Below are 17,925 nucleotides of genomic sequence, written 5' to 3' on the forward strand. Positions count from 1 at the left end.
GCTTTGGTCCCAGCCATATTTTTGTCATTTTTATTCCTCATGGTGCTCTTTAGTTGAAGGTGTGTGTTACTGAAGTCTGCATTTTTTTCTCTTAGTTACTTTACCCACACCTGTCCGCTCCAGCAGCTCACGTCTTTCTGTCACTTGCCGAGCACTTGCTGTGTACCTGGTAGTCGCTAGCATTTGGTTCATGTTGAAGACATCAGCTTTACTGTCTAATGTCTCTGGCAGCTCATTTTAAAAGTTAGCCTTATTGAGTTGTAATTTATGAATCCTTAATGGTAAACTTCAGTGAATTTAGTGCATTTATGTTTCTAGTCATGTTCATGAATATTCATACCACTTGACATGACGTTGGGCCTATTTTTAGTCAGTCTTGGCTGAGACTCAAGCCACCAATAATGTGCTGTCCATAACTATTCCTGTACGTGCAGAGTACAGGTGCTTGGGGTATGTAGAGTATGGGGAGTGGAGGTCAGAGGTCAACATTGACTGTCTCCGTACGTGCACTCCTATTTTTGAGACAGGGTCTCTCTCTGAACCTGGAGCTCATGATTTGGCTAAACTGGCTGGCCAGCAAGAAGCCACAGAGATTCCATTTCCTTTGCTTCCCTAGTAAAGGTTTACAAGAAGCACTGGATTGCAGGCTCACTGCCATCTTTTTCACATGGGTGCAGAGATCAAAAGTTCGTACACAGCAGCACTTCACCCCCCGAGGCATCTCTTCAGACCTTGTTCTTCTTTTCCTCTCCCATTAGTTCATTATTTCCTTGAGAACTTTGTACAGTGTGCTATGAATATGTTAACTCCCTCCCCCTTTTCATATCCACCCCATCCCCTCCCTACCCACCCAACTTTGTGTCCATTTTTTCTTTTTCTTTAAATTCACCAAAACCAATTTATGCTGCCCAGATACTCTTGGGCATGTGGCTTTCCACTGGAGTGACATAGGCCTACCTACCAGGAGCCACATCCATGAAACTGACTTTGTTCCCAGAAGTTGTCACCCATGGCTCCTAAGCTAGGAATAGGGCTCTGTGCCTGTTTCCTGTCTCTCCTCCATGCTGGAATTTGGTCTGGCTTGAACTCGTGCAGGTCTTGTGCAAGCTGTCACAACTGCTGTGAATTAATATATGCAGCTACCTTATACATTTAAACTGTACATACATTTTAGAAATTCTTTAGCATAGAATGATTTTATGAAGCTTTGTATCTAAGAAGTATGTTTTGGTATTTCTTCTTTATACATTGATAAGCCTGAGACCTGTGGGAATCGAGCAAAGTTTCATAGGGAAATAATGGGAAGCCAGTATATGGCTGACTCCCAAGCTATGTACATGAACTCTTTCTTCCTGTTGAATCAAGTGTCCAGCAGCCTATTCTGTTGACCTGAGAATTTTCTCTACAGTTCTTAGGCCTTCCATTTCCAGTTTAGATCTATGCAACTCTTAGCATCTGGTTTGGTTATGGTTGTATGTTGTTAATTGTTGTTAAAATTATATGAGTTGAAATATTCTTGAAGATGAGCTCTTTAGAAAACTCATTGATAAGTTTATATTATATTAAGATTTTATTATCTTTTTCCCCTAGCCTACTTCTTTTAGACTTGTCCATTAGTTTCAAACTTGTATTACTAAGAGTGTGTGAAGTGCTATGAAGCAGTTAATACCAGTCCTGCTTCATGTTGACTCTCATGCACTCTGGTGCACATGTCAGGCCCACACAGTCAGTGTGTGGCTCTTTGCTCAGAAGTGGCACAGCATGCAAGTTCCTCTTATTGCTTCCCTATTTTTCCTCAAAAGATGATTATAATATTAGATGCTTTGCTTAGTTGATTTTTTTAGCAGATGGGCTTCCCATCTTTGACCTCTACATGTTATGTTCACACACCTGCATGTGTAACTGCACACATGCATAAAGTGCATGCACACCACGGAAACAATGAAAAACATCCTTATGCCAACTGTGTCACACTATGAGAAGTAGCCTTTTATTCCCACCCCTGAAAAGATCTAAGGTATACATTAAGCAGAATAGTTGAATAGATTGACAGCTTCTCTTGCTGGAGAATATGATTTTAAGATTGAATTGGAGAAGCTGGGAAATGTTTGCTGTAAAAGCATAAAGACCACTGCTTGGATCTCCAGCGTTCATGTAAAGCTTGGGTGTGTTGTGTGTGTGTGTTAGTGAGTGCTAAGGACGTGAAGACAGATGATCCATGAAGCTCACTGGCCACCCAGACTATCCGATTGGTAAACTCGGTGTTCAGTGAGAAATGTTGTTTCAAAAGCAAAGATGAAGTGTGACTGAGGAAAACACCTGAAGGTGACTGCGAGTGTCTTCGCACAGTGTATGCACATATGGGCATGAACAAGTGTGCACACGCACACTCATGTATGTGCAAACACATATGCATACACCACACACAAAACAGTCAAAATAATAAGAAAAAATTAGAATAGCAACTGTGACATCCTCTCAGAGGTAGCACTTAGTTCGCATGTCTGAACAGGCTTAAGCTATTCGACAATTTCAGTTGAGCTGATCCTCCAGGTACACGTGCATCACTCTGGATGAGAAGTCACTGAAACAGCTATAATTGCTTGTGCCCCTTAATAATTACAGTGGCCCTTTGGACTATGAAGCCATGGGGGAAAATGTGGGAGAAAGAAGTAATGCACAGCTTTTAATCTGTCTGCTCTCCAGCTCAGATGACCTAGGGACTTTGGCCAGCACAGACTCAGACAGACTTGTTTATGTCTGGCCTTCTCTGTTTCCCTTCCAGCTGAATATCAAGAAATACCTCCTGGTATCTATGCCTCTGTGGGCAAAGCATGTTTCTGATGAACAGATCCAGGGTTTTGTTGAAAATCTGATGGTGGCAGTTTTTAAACCGGCTTCCCAACCTTGTCATCCTGAGATGTGCCCAAGTGCCTTACAGGGTCTGAGCCAGGCCATGAAACTGCCCAGTCCTTCCCACCACCTCTGGAGTCTGCTCTGCGATGCTACTGGGAGAATTTTTGACCTTCTGCCAAATAGGATTCGGGTAAAGAACAAAAATATTTACATTCCTGACAGTTTGTGCCTGGGCTTCTTTAAAGTCAGTTTGGCAAAGGCAGGCTGGGGATGTTTTAAGATATGGGTGGGAGGGCTAGCAAGAAATGACACATTCTTCACTAGGACTGGGTTTGTATCCAAGACCAAAATTGAGGTTCAATGTTTAGAACCAATGTTCTGAGCAGGCTTAGAGGTAAGTTAACCAGTGCTGAACCAGGAGCTTCCTGAAGATGAGGAAGAGCAGACATCTGTCCCCAGTGGACCTTGGTGACACTGTCTTATCTATACAGACATTCTGTCACAGTCTTATGTAGGCCCTTTTCCTCCCACAGCAGACCTCTACACTGGAGTTTCACAAGTTAACAATCTGGGTTAGAGAAATGGAACTCTGATAGGGAGAAAGAAGTACAGCCAAGGAAACACACAAAACAACGGAGAAGATAGTCTTAAATTATGAAAGACCATATGTTTTGGTTACCATTAGCAACTGCTATTGGGGATAAAAAGCCTAATAATTCATCACAATATTAATAGATGTGATACATTTGTCTTACATTGCATTTTGACCTGTTTGGGATTTGTCTTTACCAGAGAAATGATCTCGAGCTGTACATCAGTATAGCAAAGTGCCTCTCAGAGATGACGGATGAAGGTGCCAATCAGGTTTCCCAGATTACTAAGGTAATAATGTGTAGTTCTATGCATTATTTCATTATTGAAATATATTTCATTATTGAAGCAGAAATCACATGTGAAGAGTTGTTTACAATATACTTTGGGGCATAATGTAGTTTTACATCAAATTTGTTATTGGATAATTTTAGGCAGCTGACTTTCTCCTTTAGATGTCAGGTCTAGTAGCTGGCCTGGTGGTGTGACCAGTGTTTAATACATGCTATCTAGATGAATAGGTGGATGAACAACTTTATAACACAGTTCTTACAGTTTATCGAGAACAGTTTTGCATCACCTCTGGGGAAAAAAAGAACAGGACAGTATCTTCAAAACAGTACCCACAAAAATAGGGATATCCTGACCAAAGAACTTGCCAGTGTATTGAACGCATAGTTCTGTTCGCAGCTTGGTTTCTTGTGTGAGATATTGTCCTTTTGTATGCAGAAAAGTGGTCATCTGAAAAACAAGGACTGTTGGTAAGGTAATTGACAAGTAGTCCTTAGATCCAGTCACATGATGAACAAGCAAATAATACAAAATGCTTTGTGAAGCTGCAGTTTTAAGCACCGAATCCTTTAGCATAAACACATCCCAGTTGGCATATTTATTTGAGTATAACCCTTCATATAACTACTACTGTGAACCCTCATCCCCAGTGGCTGGTGGTCTGCTTATCATTGTCAGGTTTGTTTATTCAGTTGGGTCCTAGAATATTTGTATCACATAGCAGTGGTTGTCAGCATGGGGTCGCTGGGCCAGTGTCTCATACTGTCTGGTGCTGATTAGATAGGGGAATTCTCAAGTCTTGCCTGAGACCTTGGGGCCCAGCCATCTATGTTTTCATAGTCTCTCCCATCAGGCCATTCTGGTGCATCCTGAGGATGAGTGCAGAGTGCTCGGCTCTAGGCACTTTGGAAATTAGCTTATTTTAAACAGAAGCAGTTCAGGAAAGTGGTAAGAGAAGGGGGTCTGGAGGCTCACTGCTACTGTGTGAGACCCAGATCAGCAGCTTATGAGCAATGGGACCTCAGTTAAGTTGTACAACCTCTTGGTTTCCCTGTCTGTAAAATGGGGACAGTAGAACCTACTTAGGGTTGTCTTGAAAGTTAGATCACTTAGTCCACAATGAGTACCTGGAAAAATACCAGCTCAAAGCAAGAGTTCAGTAATTACTTACCACCATGTTATTCCTTGATACTGCACCAAAAGTCAGCAGCTCTTAGTTTCTTCAAAATGATTTGCAGTGTGGACTCCAAAACCATGCCAAGGTAGTTTGACTGCTCTGATATTAAAATCCATTGGTTAATTTCGAATGTCAGCTCTTTGATAGATATTTGATTTTTTTCTAATATCAAACACTGTCATTTGGAAAATGTTGGTTTGTCAAATTTTAAAGGTCTTCCAAATGCTGATATGTTTTATGATATAATACTAAAACATCGTATTTGCTATGCTCCTCAGAAATCTTCTCAAGATGTACTCTACGCTTTGGGAAGTTGTCAAGCTCAAAAAAGTAGACAAAATTTTTCTGAAAATCTAATAAAAATTAGACTTAATATTAAATTTAATATTTGGTAACAAATACTATGGAATATTTTTCTTGGTGTGATAAGATCATTCCTTCAGTTTTTAATGAAATAGTCTGTTTAATGTGCATTTAAAATGGCTATAGTTTATCAACAATTTTTCAAGGAAAGAGCGCTCCATATATAGAACTATTTTAGTTCTCAATTCCATCTTCCCGGTGTTTGTCCTTGATACAACCATAGCACTGGAGCACACAACTGAATCCTATATGTTTTTCCCCCAGTTTGTGACATAGAGTATTAGTTAGATATTTTTTAATTTTTTATGTTAATATTAAGTGCAACTGACTTATTTACTTATTTACTTACTTAATGTATGTAGGTGTTTAATCTGCATGCATATCTGTGAATCACATGCATGCCTGGTGTGATGATTTATTTATATATGCTTGGCCTAGGGAGTGACACTATTAGGTATGGCCGTGTTGGAGTAGGCGTGTCACTGTGGGTGTGAGCTTTAAGACCGTCATCCTAGCTGCCTGGAAGTCAGTCTTCCACTAGCAGCCTCTAGATGAAGATGTAGAACTTTCAGCTCCACCTATACCATTCCTGCCTGGATGCTGCCATGCTCCTGCCTTGATGATAATGGGCTGAACTCTGAACCTGTAAGCCAGCCCCAATGAAATGTTGTCCTTAGAAGAGTTGCCTTGGCCATGGTGCCTGTTCACAGCAGTCAGACCCTGGCCAAGACACTAGGTATTCATGGAGGACAGAGAGAGTATCATATTGCCTGGGCGTTATAAATGGCTACAAAGCACCATGTATAGCTGAGAGGTACTGAGAACTGAACCAGTATCCTCTGGAAGTAGGTCAGTGCTTCGAACCACTGAGCTGTCCCGCTAGCTCCTCTTAAGTGGATTTTAAAAATTAAGTGGTATTAAAAATGCAGTGGATACCAACATAGTTTGGTGGACTTAGAAAATAGTCTTGACCTCACAGAACCTGTCAAAGGGCCTTGGAATACCCAGACGTCTGTGTGTCACATTTTGAAAACTGCTATACTAAATGCATATGTTTAGACTGTGTTAGGGTTCAGGAATCTGTGACGGAAGATCTCAGACTCAAATAGTATACAAGAACAAAGAACATTTATTCTGCAAAAACAACCATCATGCTGAAGTCACCCTGCCATCAAAATGGCAATGACCCCAGACAAAGACACGTAGGCCTTTTATAGGGAACCAGGGGAACTCACTAGAAGGATTAGGTAAGCTCTAATGTGATTGGTAGGGGTCAAAACCATGACATTAGTACAATTTTGATTGCCTACTGTGTTAGGGTTAGGTAATCTAAAACCTCATTGGTGGGTGCCAGGATGCCCCTGATGAACTGCATTCCTATACCGTGAATAATTAACCACTGAAAGGGCTGCCCAGCACAGATGGCCTATCCTGAGCTCAGATATCTCCTATTCATATGGCTATCTTCAGGCTGTTCCTCAGGTGTGGGATTTCATTGTCTTGCTCCTGGACTTTTGGGGTCTGCTGCTAAAGCACATAGCTTATGGCCTAGTTTCTGAGTGAACCCCTTCCATTAGTATTTGGAACGTAGTAAGTATAGTTTGTATTATGTTAGTACTCTGTGTGCTCACTTCCTAACCTCCAGACATACCCATAGCTATGGGAATAAAATGTGGCACTCCAGCCCTCTATTGCATGTGCATAATGTAACACAGGCGTCTAGGCTCTGTGCTTCAGGATGTGAACAGCTCTAGTGTTGTGGGGGTGGAGGTGTCAAGCTCATCCTCTGATTGCCTCTGCCTTGAGGTTTTGTTGACACTGTTAACTTACTAATGACTGAACAACTGGCTTCCCATCCCCTAGGAAAACATAGAAAAGGCTGCCTTTGTCAAGCTGTACTTAATCTCTCAAGGACGACTCCCGTTGATGAGCCTGACTGATTTACTCACTGCTGCTATGCAACACCCCTCGAAGGAGACTCTAGCCTGGATGATCCTGCACAGCTTATACCAGGCACGCATTGTCAATCACACCAACACAGGTGAGCACAGAAACGTTTGCCCGCTGTGGCTCTTCAGCCCCACATGTCTCCTCATGGCTCCTTCGAAGCTAGCTTGTTTGCTGACACAGGTCTGGCCTTACCCCAGATGGATAGTGCTTTAGATGGATGATAGGCTGTAGCTCACACCATCCATCTTTCGGAAAGAGGAGAGAATTACTTTGAAGATTTTCATATTATCTTTGTTCTGCTGGTCAACCTGTGGGACACAAACCCTTCAAGGGACAACCCTTTTACAGGGGTAGCATATATGATATCCTGCATATCAGATATTTATATTATGATTCATAACAGCAAAATTACAGTTATGAAATAGCACTGGAAATGATTTTATGGTTGGGGGCCATCAGAACATGAGGAACTCTATTAAGGGTCACATGCAGCATTAGGAAGGGTGCGAACCACCGATCTCAACCCTCACTGATACAAAACTGGGTTATTTCTGTCAATTTTACTTTAGTTTTCCAAACACACAAGACGGAAATTGATTCCCCTGATCGTGGAAAGAAAATGGTTTGTGGGTGGCCACTTAATTAAGGGTCAAAAAGGAAACAAAATTAAATAATCTGTGTGAAAAGACTTCTCAGGTGTTCATTTCGGGGAGAGAGGACTGGCCTTAAACGCAAAGAGATCTCTCCGCCTTTCCCTGCCAAGCGTTAGGATCAAGTTAACTGTGCACTGCCGTGCTTGGCATGTTTGCTTACAGAGAGTTTTAGACACCGAACTGTAATGGCCCCTTAGGGACAGAACTTGCTCTCGGCTATGTGTTTATTAGGTCACCTGATACGCTGAAATTGAGCGGTTTGCTTATATCCTCCTCCTAGTGCACTGAGAGAAAAAGTGGCCTTGTGATGAGAAATGTCATTTTCTCTTATTTAAATAAATAAAGTTTATATATTGGTGTCTGTCTGTCTGTCTGCCTATATGTCTGTGTGAGTATGTGTCTGAGTGTGGGCACACATGTGGTATGGTGTATGTGTAGAAATTAGAGGACAGCTTTGGGAACATGGGTCTCCTTCAACTGTAGGTTCCACATATTGAACTCGGGTCATCAGGCTTTTGTGCCACGCATCTTCACCTGCTGGGCAGTATCACCAGCCCAAGAATCTTAAGCTTTCATCCTAAAGTGAAAATACGTTTGTTAATTGGGAACAGATTTAGTAGCTGTTTCCAGTTTTTGATAAAGATACTTAGAATAAACTAGAGACGTCTGACATTTTTTATTCTGATGAGCCTACTTGAGAAAGAGCTTCTTCTTTTCCTCTTATTAAATTCTTAGGATGTTCCTAAGTAGTTTTTCATGTACTGGAACACTTATTTAAAAAAGGAGAAGGCTGGACTGATGGCTCAGTGGTTAAGAGCTCTGGTTGGTCTTCCAGAGGACTAAGGTTCAATTCCCAGCATCTACATCGCAGCTCACAACTGTCTGTAACTCCTGATCCAGGGGATCTGACACCCTCCCCCTACTCCCACCCCCCCACACACAGACATACACAGTCAGAATACTGATGTACATGAAATAGAATTTCTTTTTGTAAAAAAAAAAAAATCTTATTTCTCAACTTCTATGCTGACGTTTGTTCTCCAGTTACCCTGTGGTGGGTGATCGGTGTTTCTTTTTTATGTCTCCGGGACAGGCTTCTGATTACGCTGGTGTATTGAGAGTAGAAAGCACAGGAGGACTGTAAACAGTTAACTACCGGAGATTAGCCATTATTGCCTAGTTACATTCCAGATTTCTCCTGGCGCATTCAGTTTTCAGAGGAAAAACTCCAATAAATGTGTTCTGTCACTACTGGGCAGAGAGACTTGAGGGAGTATTCACTTAAATAAAAAAGGCTAAAAACTGGTTTCTTGATATGAGTAGCATAAACTTTAGCCTGCGCAGCATCGTTTCCAGAACTGCATCTTAAAGCTGTCCCAGGACTTCTGACCACGTGTCCGCTTCGGTTGTGATAACTGTTGCTGATCCGTGGTGAGGAAATGCCCGTTTTGTTGCAGGTGTACTGAAGAGACTGGAGTGGCTCCTGGAGCTGATGGGTTATATGAGAAACATTGCTTACCAGTCGGCGTCTGCTCAGAATGTGCCTCCTGCGGAGGTAGGATCGATAGAGAGAAGCAGTGAACTTAACTTAAAGTGTGAAACTTTCCTTTCCTTTCCTAGAAGACCCGGTTGCTGTGCTGCTCAGCTTTTTTCTTTTTTTTTTTTTTTTTTTTTTTTTTTTTTTTCCGGAGCTGGGGATCGAACCCAGGGCCTTGCGCTCGCTAGGCAAGCGCTCTACCGCTGAGCTAAATCCCCAACCCGCTGCTCAGCTTTTCAGTGCTGTAACAAACGCCTGAGGCCTTCAGCTTACAGAGGGAAAACACTCACCTGACTCGTAGTTTGGGTTCTAGCCCAGGGCCCATTGATCCCACAGCTTTGGACATGCAGTGAAGTAATGCATCATGGGAGTGCATTGCTGGGCCATGTCTAAGACCCATGTTCTTTTCAGGACACACTTCCTCCCCACATTCCAAAGAACTCCTGCTACTTACTACCACCTGTATGGTCTACTGCTCTCCCATAGCATCATCCTGGGAGCTAAGCCTGGAGGCCACGGCCATTGGCTCATCTAAGATCCAAAATCAAACACGCTCTCACAGCCTTTCTTTTTTATTTTGAGAAACACTGGAAATACCTCTGATGCCATAAGGAAACAATGGCTGTTTCCATGTTTCTGGAGACCCCAAGACTGTCTGTAGAGAAATATTTTAAGCAAAACATGTTCTTTGATGCAAAGGACTCAAAGAACACTGGTTAGGGAGAGAATCTCAGGGTCCTCGTAGTGTGTGTAGGAATGCCAGGCCCAGGTCTCTGGCTTCTCTGGCTCCTGTAACTAAAAATGCCTAGGACCAAGAGATTCATGAATTATATGCAGGGTATCTGTGTGTGCCGACACCTGCATGCGACATCTATCTGCGATGTGCCCTATGACACCCCTCCCAAAAAAAGGTCTCTAGTATTGGGTGATTGTAAAAACCAATACAAATAATGCAATAATGTAAGTATAGTGCTATTCTACTCTTTTTTTTCTTAATTTTCTGTGTAGGCATTCTTCCCAGTTGAGTTAAATTTGCATAACCTGATATATTCTTTGGAATTCTGAATCATTTATCTGAAGAGTTGTGTGTCTTTTTGCAGTTATTAAAATTTTAATTCATCAGTTAGCATCTTAAGAGACTAAGAAATAAGTTTTGTAAAAAAAAAAGCTTATTTTTAAGCTAATATAGTCTTTCCTCTTTCTTCCTAATTTCCTGAGCTTTTATTAACTTTGTTTTATTACCCCGCAAAAATCCTCAAAACAGCATGTAAATTAGCTGGAAAAAATATAATTGAAATCACAGTAATTCAGCATCTTGGAAGTGTCCCCATTACCATGTCTAAAATTTTTATAATTGTCTAATGTAACCTGAAGGTTGGATTGCAGACAGCTTTTTTTAAAATATCTAAAGATAAACTTTTTATTGTTTAAAATAAAATAAGATGTTTCATATTTTTTAAAAAGCAGTTTTGTTCATATAACAAATAACTCCCTTGGTTTATTTATCTTTTTAAAAAACACCAAAAATGGGGAAGAATTCAGATCTTGATATGATTAAGAATGAATTAGATTTCTCTTGAAATGTTGGAGGAATAATCTGGAACTCTTGGATCCTCCCTCACATAAGGAAAAGTCAGGAACTTTCCAAAGCCCACATTAGCTCTTCAGTTGGCATGGAAACTAAGTTTGCTGTTCAGTGCAGTTCCTCTTCCGGGCAGCAGGAGTGGTGGGGAAAAGGGAAGACTGTCCTTTATCACGACAGAGGCTGTTTTGTGAACTGTGTAACTTTGAATAAAGCATACGGTCTCAAGTTGCTTCTGTTTTCTTAACAGGCTTTGGACTTCTTGATGCTGATATTTGCTGCTGCAGTGGTAGCATGGGCAGACCATGAGGCCCCCCTTCTCCTTGGCCTCAGTGCCAGTTGGTTGCCATGGCACCAGGAAAATGGCCCTGGTGGGCCAGCAGCAGCCTTACTTGGCAGGAGTCCGATGCACAGAGTCACTGTGCAGGAGGTTCTCACTCTCCTCCCCACGAGCATGCTACTGCTCCTGCAAAAAGAGCCATGGAAGGAACAGACCCAGAAGGTGAGGGATGGCAGCCCACCTGCTGGGCAGGACAGGCAGGCTTCTGTCTCCAGCAGTTGCTGCTGTGTGACAGAAGGAGGAATTAGGTGAAGCTTGGATCACACCGAAGGCTTTCGTACTCACCCCCAAATATCACCCACGTGCCATGTGATCGAGGCAGTGGCCAGCCTAGGGTCACGGTAACTGTTGTCTAGACAACCGACAGCAGCAACAACTGGTTTATGGTAAGGGGGCAGCTAGAGAGAAAGCCTACATCTCCATTTTTCGAGAGCACATGTGGGATCCCGGGTGGAAAGAGTACATTTTACCTCAGATCCTTAAAGGCAGGGCACATAGGCAAACAAACTCAAGATCCGCTGTGTGGGATACGAGGTGATAGGTAAGAGAGGGGCCTGGGCTCAGATGCACGGGTGGTTCAGCGCACATGCCAGGGAAGTGTGGCTCCAGAGTAACCGTAGAACACTGCTCACCTTACTCTGTCTCACTGTGCACTTGCCGGAGCTGGCCTGGTGTGGATCCCAAACAGGGTTTTGTTAAAGCCCAGTGTCATCACCCCTGCCCCCAGGAAAGCCCAGATCGTAAGCAGCACTTTCATAGCCTCGTGTAATGACTCTCAGCAGAACACATGGCAGCACCGTCTTCTCTGCTCGGCTTTAGCTGGCTCTGTCCTGTCTCTAATCCTGCTGATTGGAAGATTCTTTCCTGAATCCTATTTAATCAAAACTGTATTTTTATGATGTTGAAGCTTTAATAATTTGCCACTTATTTTTGAAATATCAACATTAATCCTTAAAAACATTTCTGAACTGTAAACCTGGCTTAGCTACGCCTAACGCTGCTGAGTGTCTTAGCTGAAAGGCCTTTCACTGTTAAGTCGGAAAGTGTTAGGGGGCTTCCCCAAGCTTTGCATTTTATGTCCTACTTTTAACCAAAATAAGTGTGGTCTCTTCTGGTCCTTCCACAGTGGAACACTGTTCACCTTGGTACAGGATAGACATCTTAAATCGCTTGTGTATTTGGAGTGACTTTTTACTAGTAAGTTATGAAACAGGAAGGAAAATTTATGAACCTATGATTCTACGCCAAAATGCATATGGAACCAGTTGGAGATGGTATGATGCAAAGAAAATCACTTTGCCGCCACATATAGCTCCGTTCAGATCTTGACTCTGCTGTTAGTCAAAGGAAGTTGACTTGGATCAGGTCGCTTACCCTGTCTGAGCCTATCAGAGTGATCAATGTTCATGATAAACAGTCCTCTGGGCCCACGTCTACCGTAGGCTTTCTGCACAAGGTCTTAGATATCACCTACGGAAAGTGGGTTAGGTTTTGTGAGGTCTCTTGATCCGAGTTGTATCTTTCATCCCTGTTCATCTCTGCACCATCTCCATACTCAAGTTATTCCCGCTTTCCACGTCATTTCTACTTCTCCAGCCTCTACAGGAAATGCTTCTTCTTGTGTACCCTGGCTCCAGAGACTGTCCACTCTTGTGCTAATGGTGGGGTTTACTTCACTGACAACATTCTCATTTCACCCTAGTTCATTGACTGGCTGTTCAGCATCATGGAAATTCCTAACGAAGCCTTTGCAGCCACGTCCAAGGATCTTTTGAAAGGTATTACTTCATGCTTTGTGCCCAACATGCCCTCATGATGAGGTGGAAGAGCACAGTGGAGCCCGGGGTCTTAAGAAAATGTCCTTACTATGGCATATTCAGTCAGAAAAATGGGGTAAAAACCGAGGGCCAGTGCTTTAAAATTAACTTTTAGATAAGTGGTATTAAATATTATAATTGTAAAATAATTAAATTTTGCAAACTTCAGAAAAGTTTAAATACGGCCAACAGAAGTCCAGAGTTCCAGAGAGAGTTTTGGTGATATCGCTAAGTTTTTCCTTCGTCCTGTACGTGAGGGCTCTTCTAAAACATTTGTAATGTGAAACAACTGGGAAAATACAGAGTTCTCATGTCACCTTTTATGTTGCAACACTATTGGTGAATCCTATAACCCCATACACCAGCTTCTAATAACAGTCAATGCTGCTCAGGATTTCGAGAAGGGAACTAGGTGTTGACTGAGCCATCAAGCACTTTCAGTCCTGTACTTCTCCACAAACTGGCACGTTATGACCGTAGGAAACCCCAAGTGTGGAAGATTTTTCTGAAAGTTTTGTACAGTTTTAAACTCAGCTCTGAGGTGTGATTTGGCCATTGGCCTCATGACCTGAGATGGCTCATATTTGTTACCTGTGTCTTGGGACATAGCATGACTCATAGTCTCCTGTAGGGGGGATATACTAATTTTTATTACTAAATAGGCAGGAATTCCAGGCGAATGGGAAGCATGTAGATGAGGGCCAGCGCCTCTGTGTGATTCTGGTGCGCACAAGGCTTCATTGTGAGTCAGGCTTGTGATTTATCTATTCCTAGGGACTTGCTGATAGGAGGCCCTGATGGTGTGCCTCAGGGAGTTTGGACCAGTGATGGTTGCAAACATAAGCTATCTTCAGTTACAAAGCTACCAACTGATATCAATAAAGAAGGAGCCATACCTTAAATAGATGACATAGTCATTGGCTTACTGGAATGGCCTGGGTTCCCAATATTCCTTCACATTCTTTTATTTTACATAACGTTATGAATATATTATATTAATATAATGTAGTAATTACTAAACAGTGTTAATCAGAATTTCTCTACTTTAGTTGTTCCTTGGGACCCATAACACAACGGGAAATACATACATTACAGATACATGTCCAGGTAAAATTTAGTATGAGTACACTTGCTTCATTGAGCACAAGAACTCAGCCTTCTTATAGGGGTGGGAGCTTCTTTTTAATTGAATATTTAATGGAGATGAACCAGTTCATGTATAAAAGAACACACATTTAAAGTAAATTGTTACAAGAGGCAACATTTCATGTAAATAGTAATGACATTCAGAAAAACAATTATCACTAGCATGCCAAACACCAATAGTTCTGCACATTTTCCTATTTACTGTTTTGACACCTTTTTGATCAAAATGATTTTTTGAGACACAGCACAGCTCTGTCAAGTGTATCAGTCTTTCCTGTGTTCTTGTCCTCCTAGCCACCCTGCTGTCCTTGAGAGTTCTCCCAGAGTTTAAGAAGAAAGCTGTATGGACCCGAGCGTATGGCTGGTGACAGTCACAGGAACCAACAATATTCTCCACTGAAGGAGACAGACCAGAGAAACTGAAGCTTTCTAGGACTGCTATCTGAGATCAGTGAGACGTGGTCCTCACCATTGGAGGCCATGAAAAGATGGCTACAAACTGACATCTCACCATGTGTGTGGCCAGGGGTGCATTCCTTGCGCATCTGGACATTTGAAACTGAAATAGAACATGCCTCCTATATGGCCAGAATTCATTGTAAAAGTCTTCTTTTCTTTGTGAAAACTGGAGTATATTTTCTCTCCCTTAAGTTCTAGCAAAATAAACTTATGAGTTTTGTGCAATGTGACTTATTTTTAAGTATGTGGGAAGATTTTGTCAGTGAAAGTAAACCATATAGGTGACAAGGATATGATAGTCTACTTTCCATGAAGCCTCGTCATTGAGTTAAACAAGTTTTATTCCTGTTGATAAAACACCCACTTAGAGAACTGCTAGGCACATCCTGATCACTACGCATGACAATGACTGGTACCCAGGTTAGATTCATCAGTGATAGATAGAATTCCAATGCTGGGTTGTCATGAGTTAAGTGAAACTTATGCAGTTCACAACAGCAGTGGACACAAAGAAGACTTAGTTCACAAACCAAGAAATTCAATGGCTGGTCTAATGAATCCTATGATGCTGTGGTCTCTTTCTCTGGAGATCATGCCTCCCACTTAGCAAAATGGCAGCCAGTAACTATGTCAAAGATAAAGAACGGTTCTTTTCCCCACAGGCATGGTAGACACAACACTGGGCAGACTCTAGGGACACGTGTAGGTCTTTTAAGAAGTATTTGGTCTCTGGCAGGTGAGATATACTCAATGGTTAGGCCTAGGTCAGGTGTTGAGCTGAGTTCTAGACACAGAGGAGGTAGCCACAAGCAAACTTGAACTGGGTTTCCCTGAGAGGAAGACGATAGGATGCTAGACAAACAGAAATGGATAACTATCTCCTCAGATGATCAATTGTTTTATAAGACTGAAGATCTCTTCACCAGAATATTAGGGGCCTAAAGGCTTCAAGTATTAGTGGTCTAAAGACAGTATCATGACTTCAGCTCCTGCAATGACTAGAGACTCAGGCAACATTATAATGTTGATGCTTGTTGATTATTGTGACTTCGATTTGAGCCCCGTCTTCAACCAGTCATATAAATACACATACAAGGGACCGTTAGGAGGGAAAGTCATGGCACTGAGGTCAGGTGCTTTTGTCTTCCACACAGACAGTGCCTGGGCTTTCACAAACACCAGGGAACTTCTGCTACTCACAGGTGTCCAGTATATCTTCTTGTCACAAAGTGCACCAAGTCACAGTAGCACTGCTAGTTTTATTTTCCAGATACATAACTCTTTTACAGGTTTAAGCCAAGAGAAAAGAGATAGAAGCAATTTATACCAGCTTTCTCCTCCTTCCCATATGCACTATTGTGTATTTCCTACCAGCTCGAGACTGAACGTCATCTAGCATTACTGTTGGGGACCAGATTGTGAAAACGCTAGATGTTTCATTTTGCTTGGCTTGTTGGAAGTCTTGCAACAGTACCATGGGGAACACTGTTTTCTGCTTTAAAATGGAGCAAAACTATCTATTTCTACTGCATCAGACATCTTGGCTCCCACTTTAAGATGCACATCTGCTAAAAAAAAAGGCAAAAAAAAAAAAAAAAAAAGAAACAAAAACCACCAGGCCTTTGGCACTGGGAAACTTGAGAGTACTGTAGCGGACCAGGTTTTTCTGCATGCATTAAAGAGCTCTGGATTCCAGAGTACCTTGGAAACACAGGAGACAATGATTAGAAGAGGAAGTGGGCCCCGAAGACATTTTCTCATTGTGAATCAGCAACCAAGCGTTTGCTGATGCCTGAGGAATGGGAGAATCTGTGCAGACTTCATATTTCAGATTTTTCGTGTCTTTCCAGCCCAGTTTCTCTTCAAACCTGGTGTTTCCTCCTGTCCTTCACAGGAAAACAGAAGTTTACGGAAAGAAGGAAATAAGATGATCCTCAGTCCTCTCTTTCCTAGTTCTTTGTTTTGAGCAGTCATGTATGGAAAAGTCATGTGGTTTTCTGGCTATGGGCCATCTGAAGAGCCTACATTGGTGACACTAAAGACCAAACTCAATGCTTTGCCACTGAAATAATAACCTCCCTCCTGGTTACCTGTGTGACCCCAAGTAAGAGGTGAGTTGTTCTGTTAAGATGTTTTACACAAACAGGAAGCTACTTCTTTAGACCACGTTTGTAACTACATAAAGGAGGGTTTTGTTACAAATCTTCTGTCAGCTTCTGAAAGCACAAGTTGCCAGGACAGATAGTTTTGCGTGTGCACCAGTGTAGGGTTAAAGCTACCTTATGCCTCTGGTATCCAAGCACAGATTGGACCAGAAAGGTTCACATACAGCACAGATATGGGACAGTTCCCATATCTGTGCAACTATCTAAAATCATGTTTCAGTCGTAACATATAGCTCCATAGTAAACAAGAGGCTGCTAATAACTTTTTATGATGTGAATTAGTAGATGTTGACATTTTTTGTTTGTTTGGAATGGAAGTGCTTGGAGGTGGGGCTTTGGGAAGTGAGTAGGGATGAAGAGGGAGCCTTTATGGAGGAGATTAGTGAGTTCACAAGAACAGATCTGGGAGAAGTACTTTCCTTCTCTACCAGCAAGGAGGCATCCATCTCATCCCACACTCAAAAGCCACTTGTCATTTGGCATCCTGATGTTAAGCTTTTTGATTTCCAGAGTCACTCGATTCAATAATACTTTGTTGCAACAATCGAGACTAATTGAGCAGTAGATACAGAAGGTGAGGCACTGCTATGGACGAAGCATAGAAGTGGAGAAGCTGCTGTGACATTAGTGAGTAGACGGTGAAAGACTTTGGAGATGCCCATAGCACCTTTTCAGGTGTGGGAAAGGTGACTTTTGATCAGAGATGAGGAAGAAACAACATCTGGAGTGTAAGCCCCCATTTTCCTAGGGGACTCATCATCATATAAATCAGAGCTGGTAAGTAGCCCCGATGCATTTGAAGAGACACCTCTGGTAACCTGTGATGCACGATCACCTCCCGAAAAAGCTCAAGGGTGCATTCTGTCAAATCTAAGAAGTCTTAATTGTCTTTCTGTCTCTATTAGCTACAGCTCAAACTAGCAGTGCTCCTAGAGAGGCTGATCAAGTCTATAGTCCACGCCTGCACTAATCTCATTGAGCATCTTGCTCTTGTACCT

The 17,925-nt window shown here is 42.1% G+C and overlaps 1 protein-coding gene across 5 annotated transcripts in view; it reads left to right on the top strand.

Moving 5' to 3' along the window:
- The window catches only part of Focad (focadhesin), a 321,997-nt gene extending 307,005 nt beyond the window's left edge, over nt 1-14,992 (top strand). For 4 of the 5 annotated variants that reach the window (XM_039111093.2, XM_017593754.3, XM_063287636.1 and 1 more), the window contains 7 exons: nt 2,786-3,046; nt 3,649-3,738; nt 7,142-7,319; nt 9,339-9,436; nt 11,251-11,502; nt 13,043-13,118; nt 14,598-14,987. In XM_039111093.2, coding sequence (XP_038967021.1) covers nt 2,786-3,046; nt 3,649-3,738; nt 7,142-7,319; nt 9,339-9,436; nt 11,251-11,502; nt 13,043-13,118; nt 14,598-14,671 — 1,029 coding nt within the window. In that variant the 3' untranslated portion in view covers nt 14,672-14,987. Of the gene's footprint in view, nt 1-2,785; nt 3,047-3,648; nt 3,739-7,141; nt 7,320-9,338; nt 9,437-11,250; nt 11,503-13,042; nt 13,119-14,597 lie in introns of all 5 variants that reach the window. The other variant, NM_001427695.1, reaches the window with a different exon arrangement.
- The last annotated feature ends 2,933 nt before the right edge of the window (nt 14,993-17,925 follow it).

This window comes from Rattus norvegicus, chromosome 5 (genome assembly GCF_036323735.1).
Source record: "Rattus norvegicus strain BN/NHsdMcwi chromosome 5, GRCr8, whole genome shotgun sequence".
Lineage (NCBI taxonomy): Eukaryota > Metazoa > Chordata > Mammalia > Rodentia > Muridae > Rattus > Rattus norvegicus.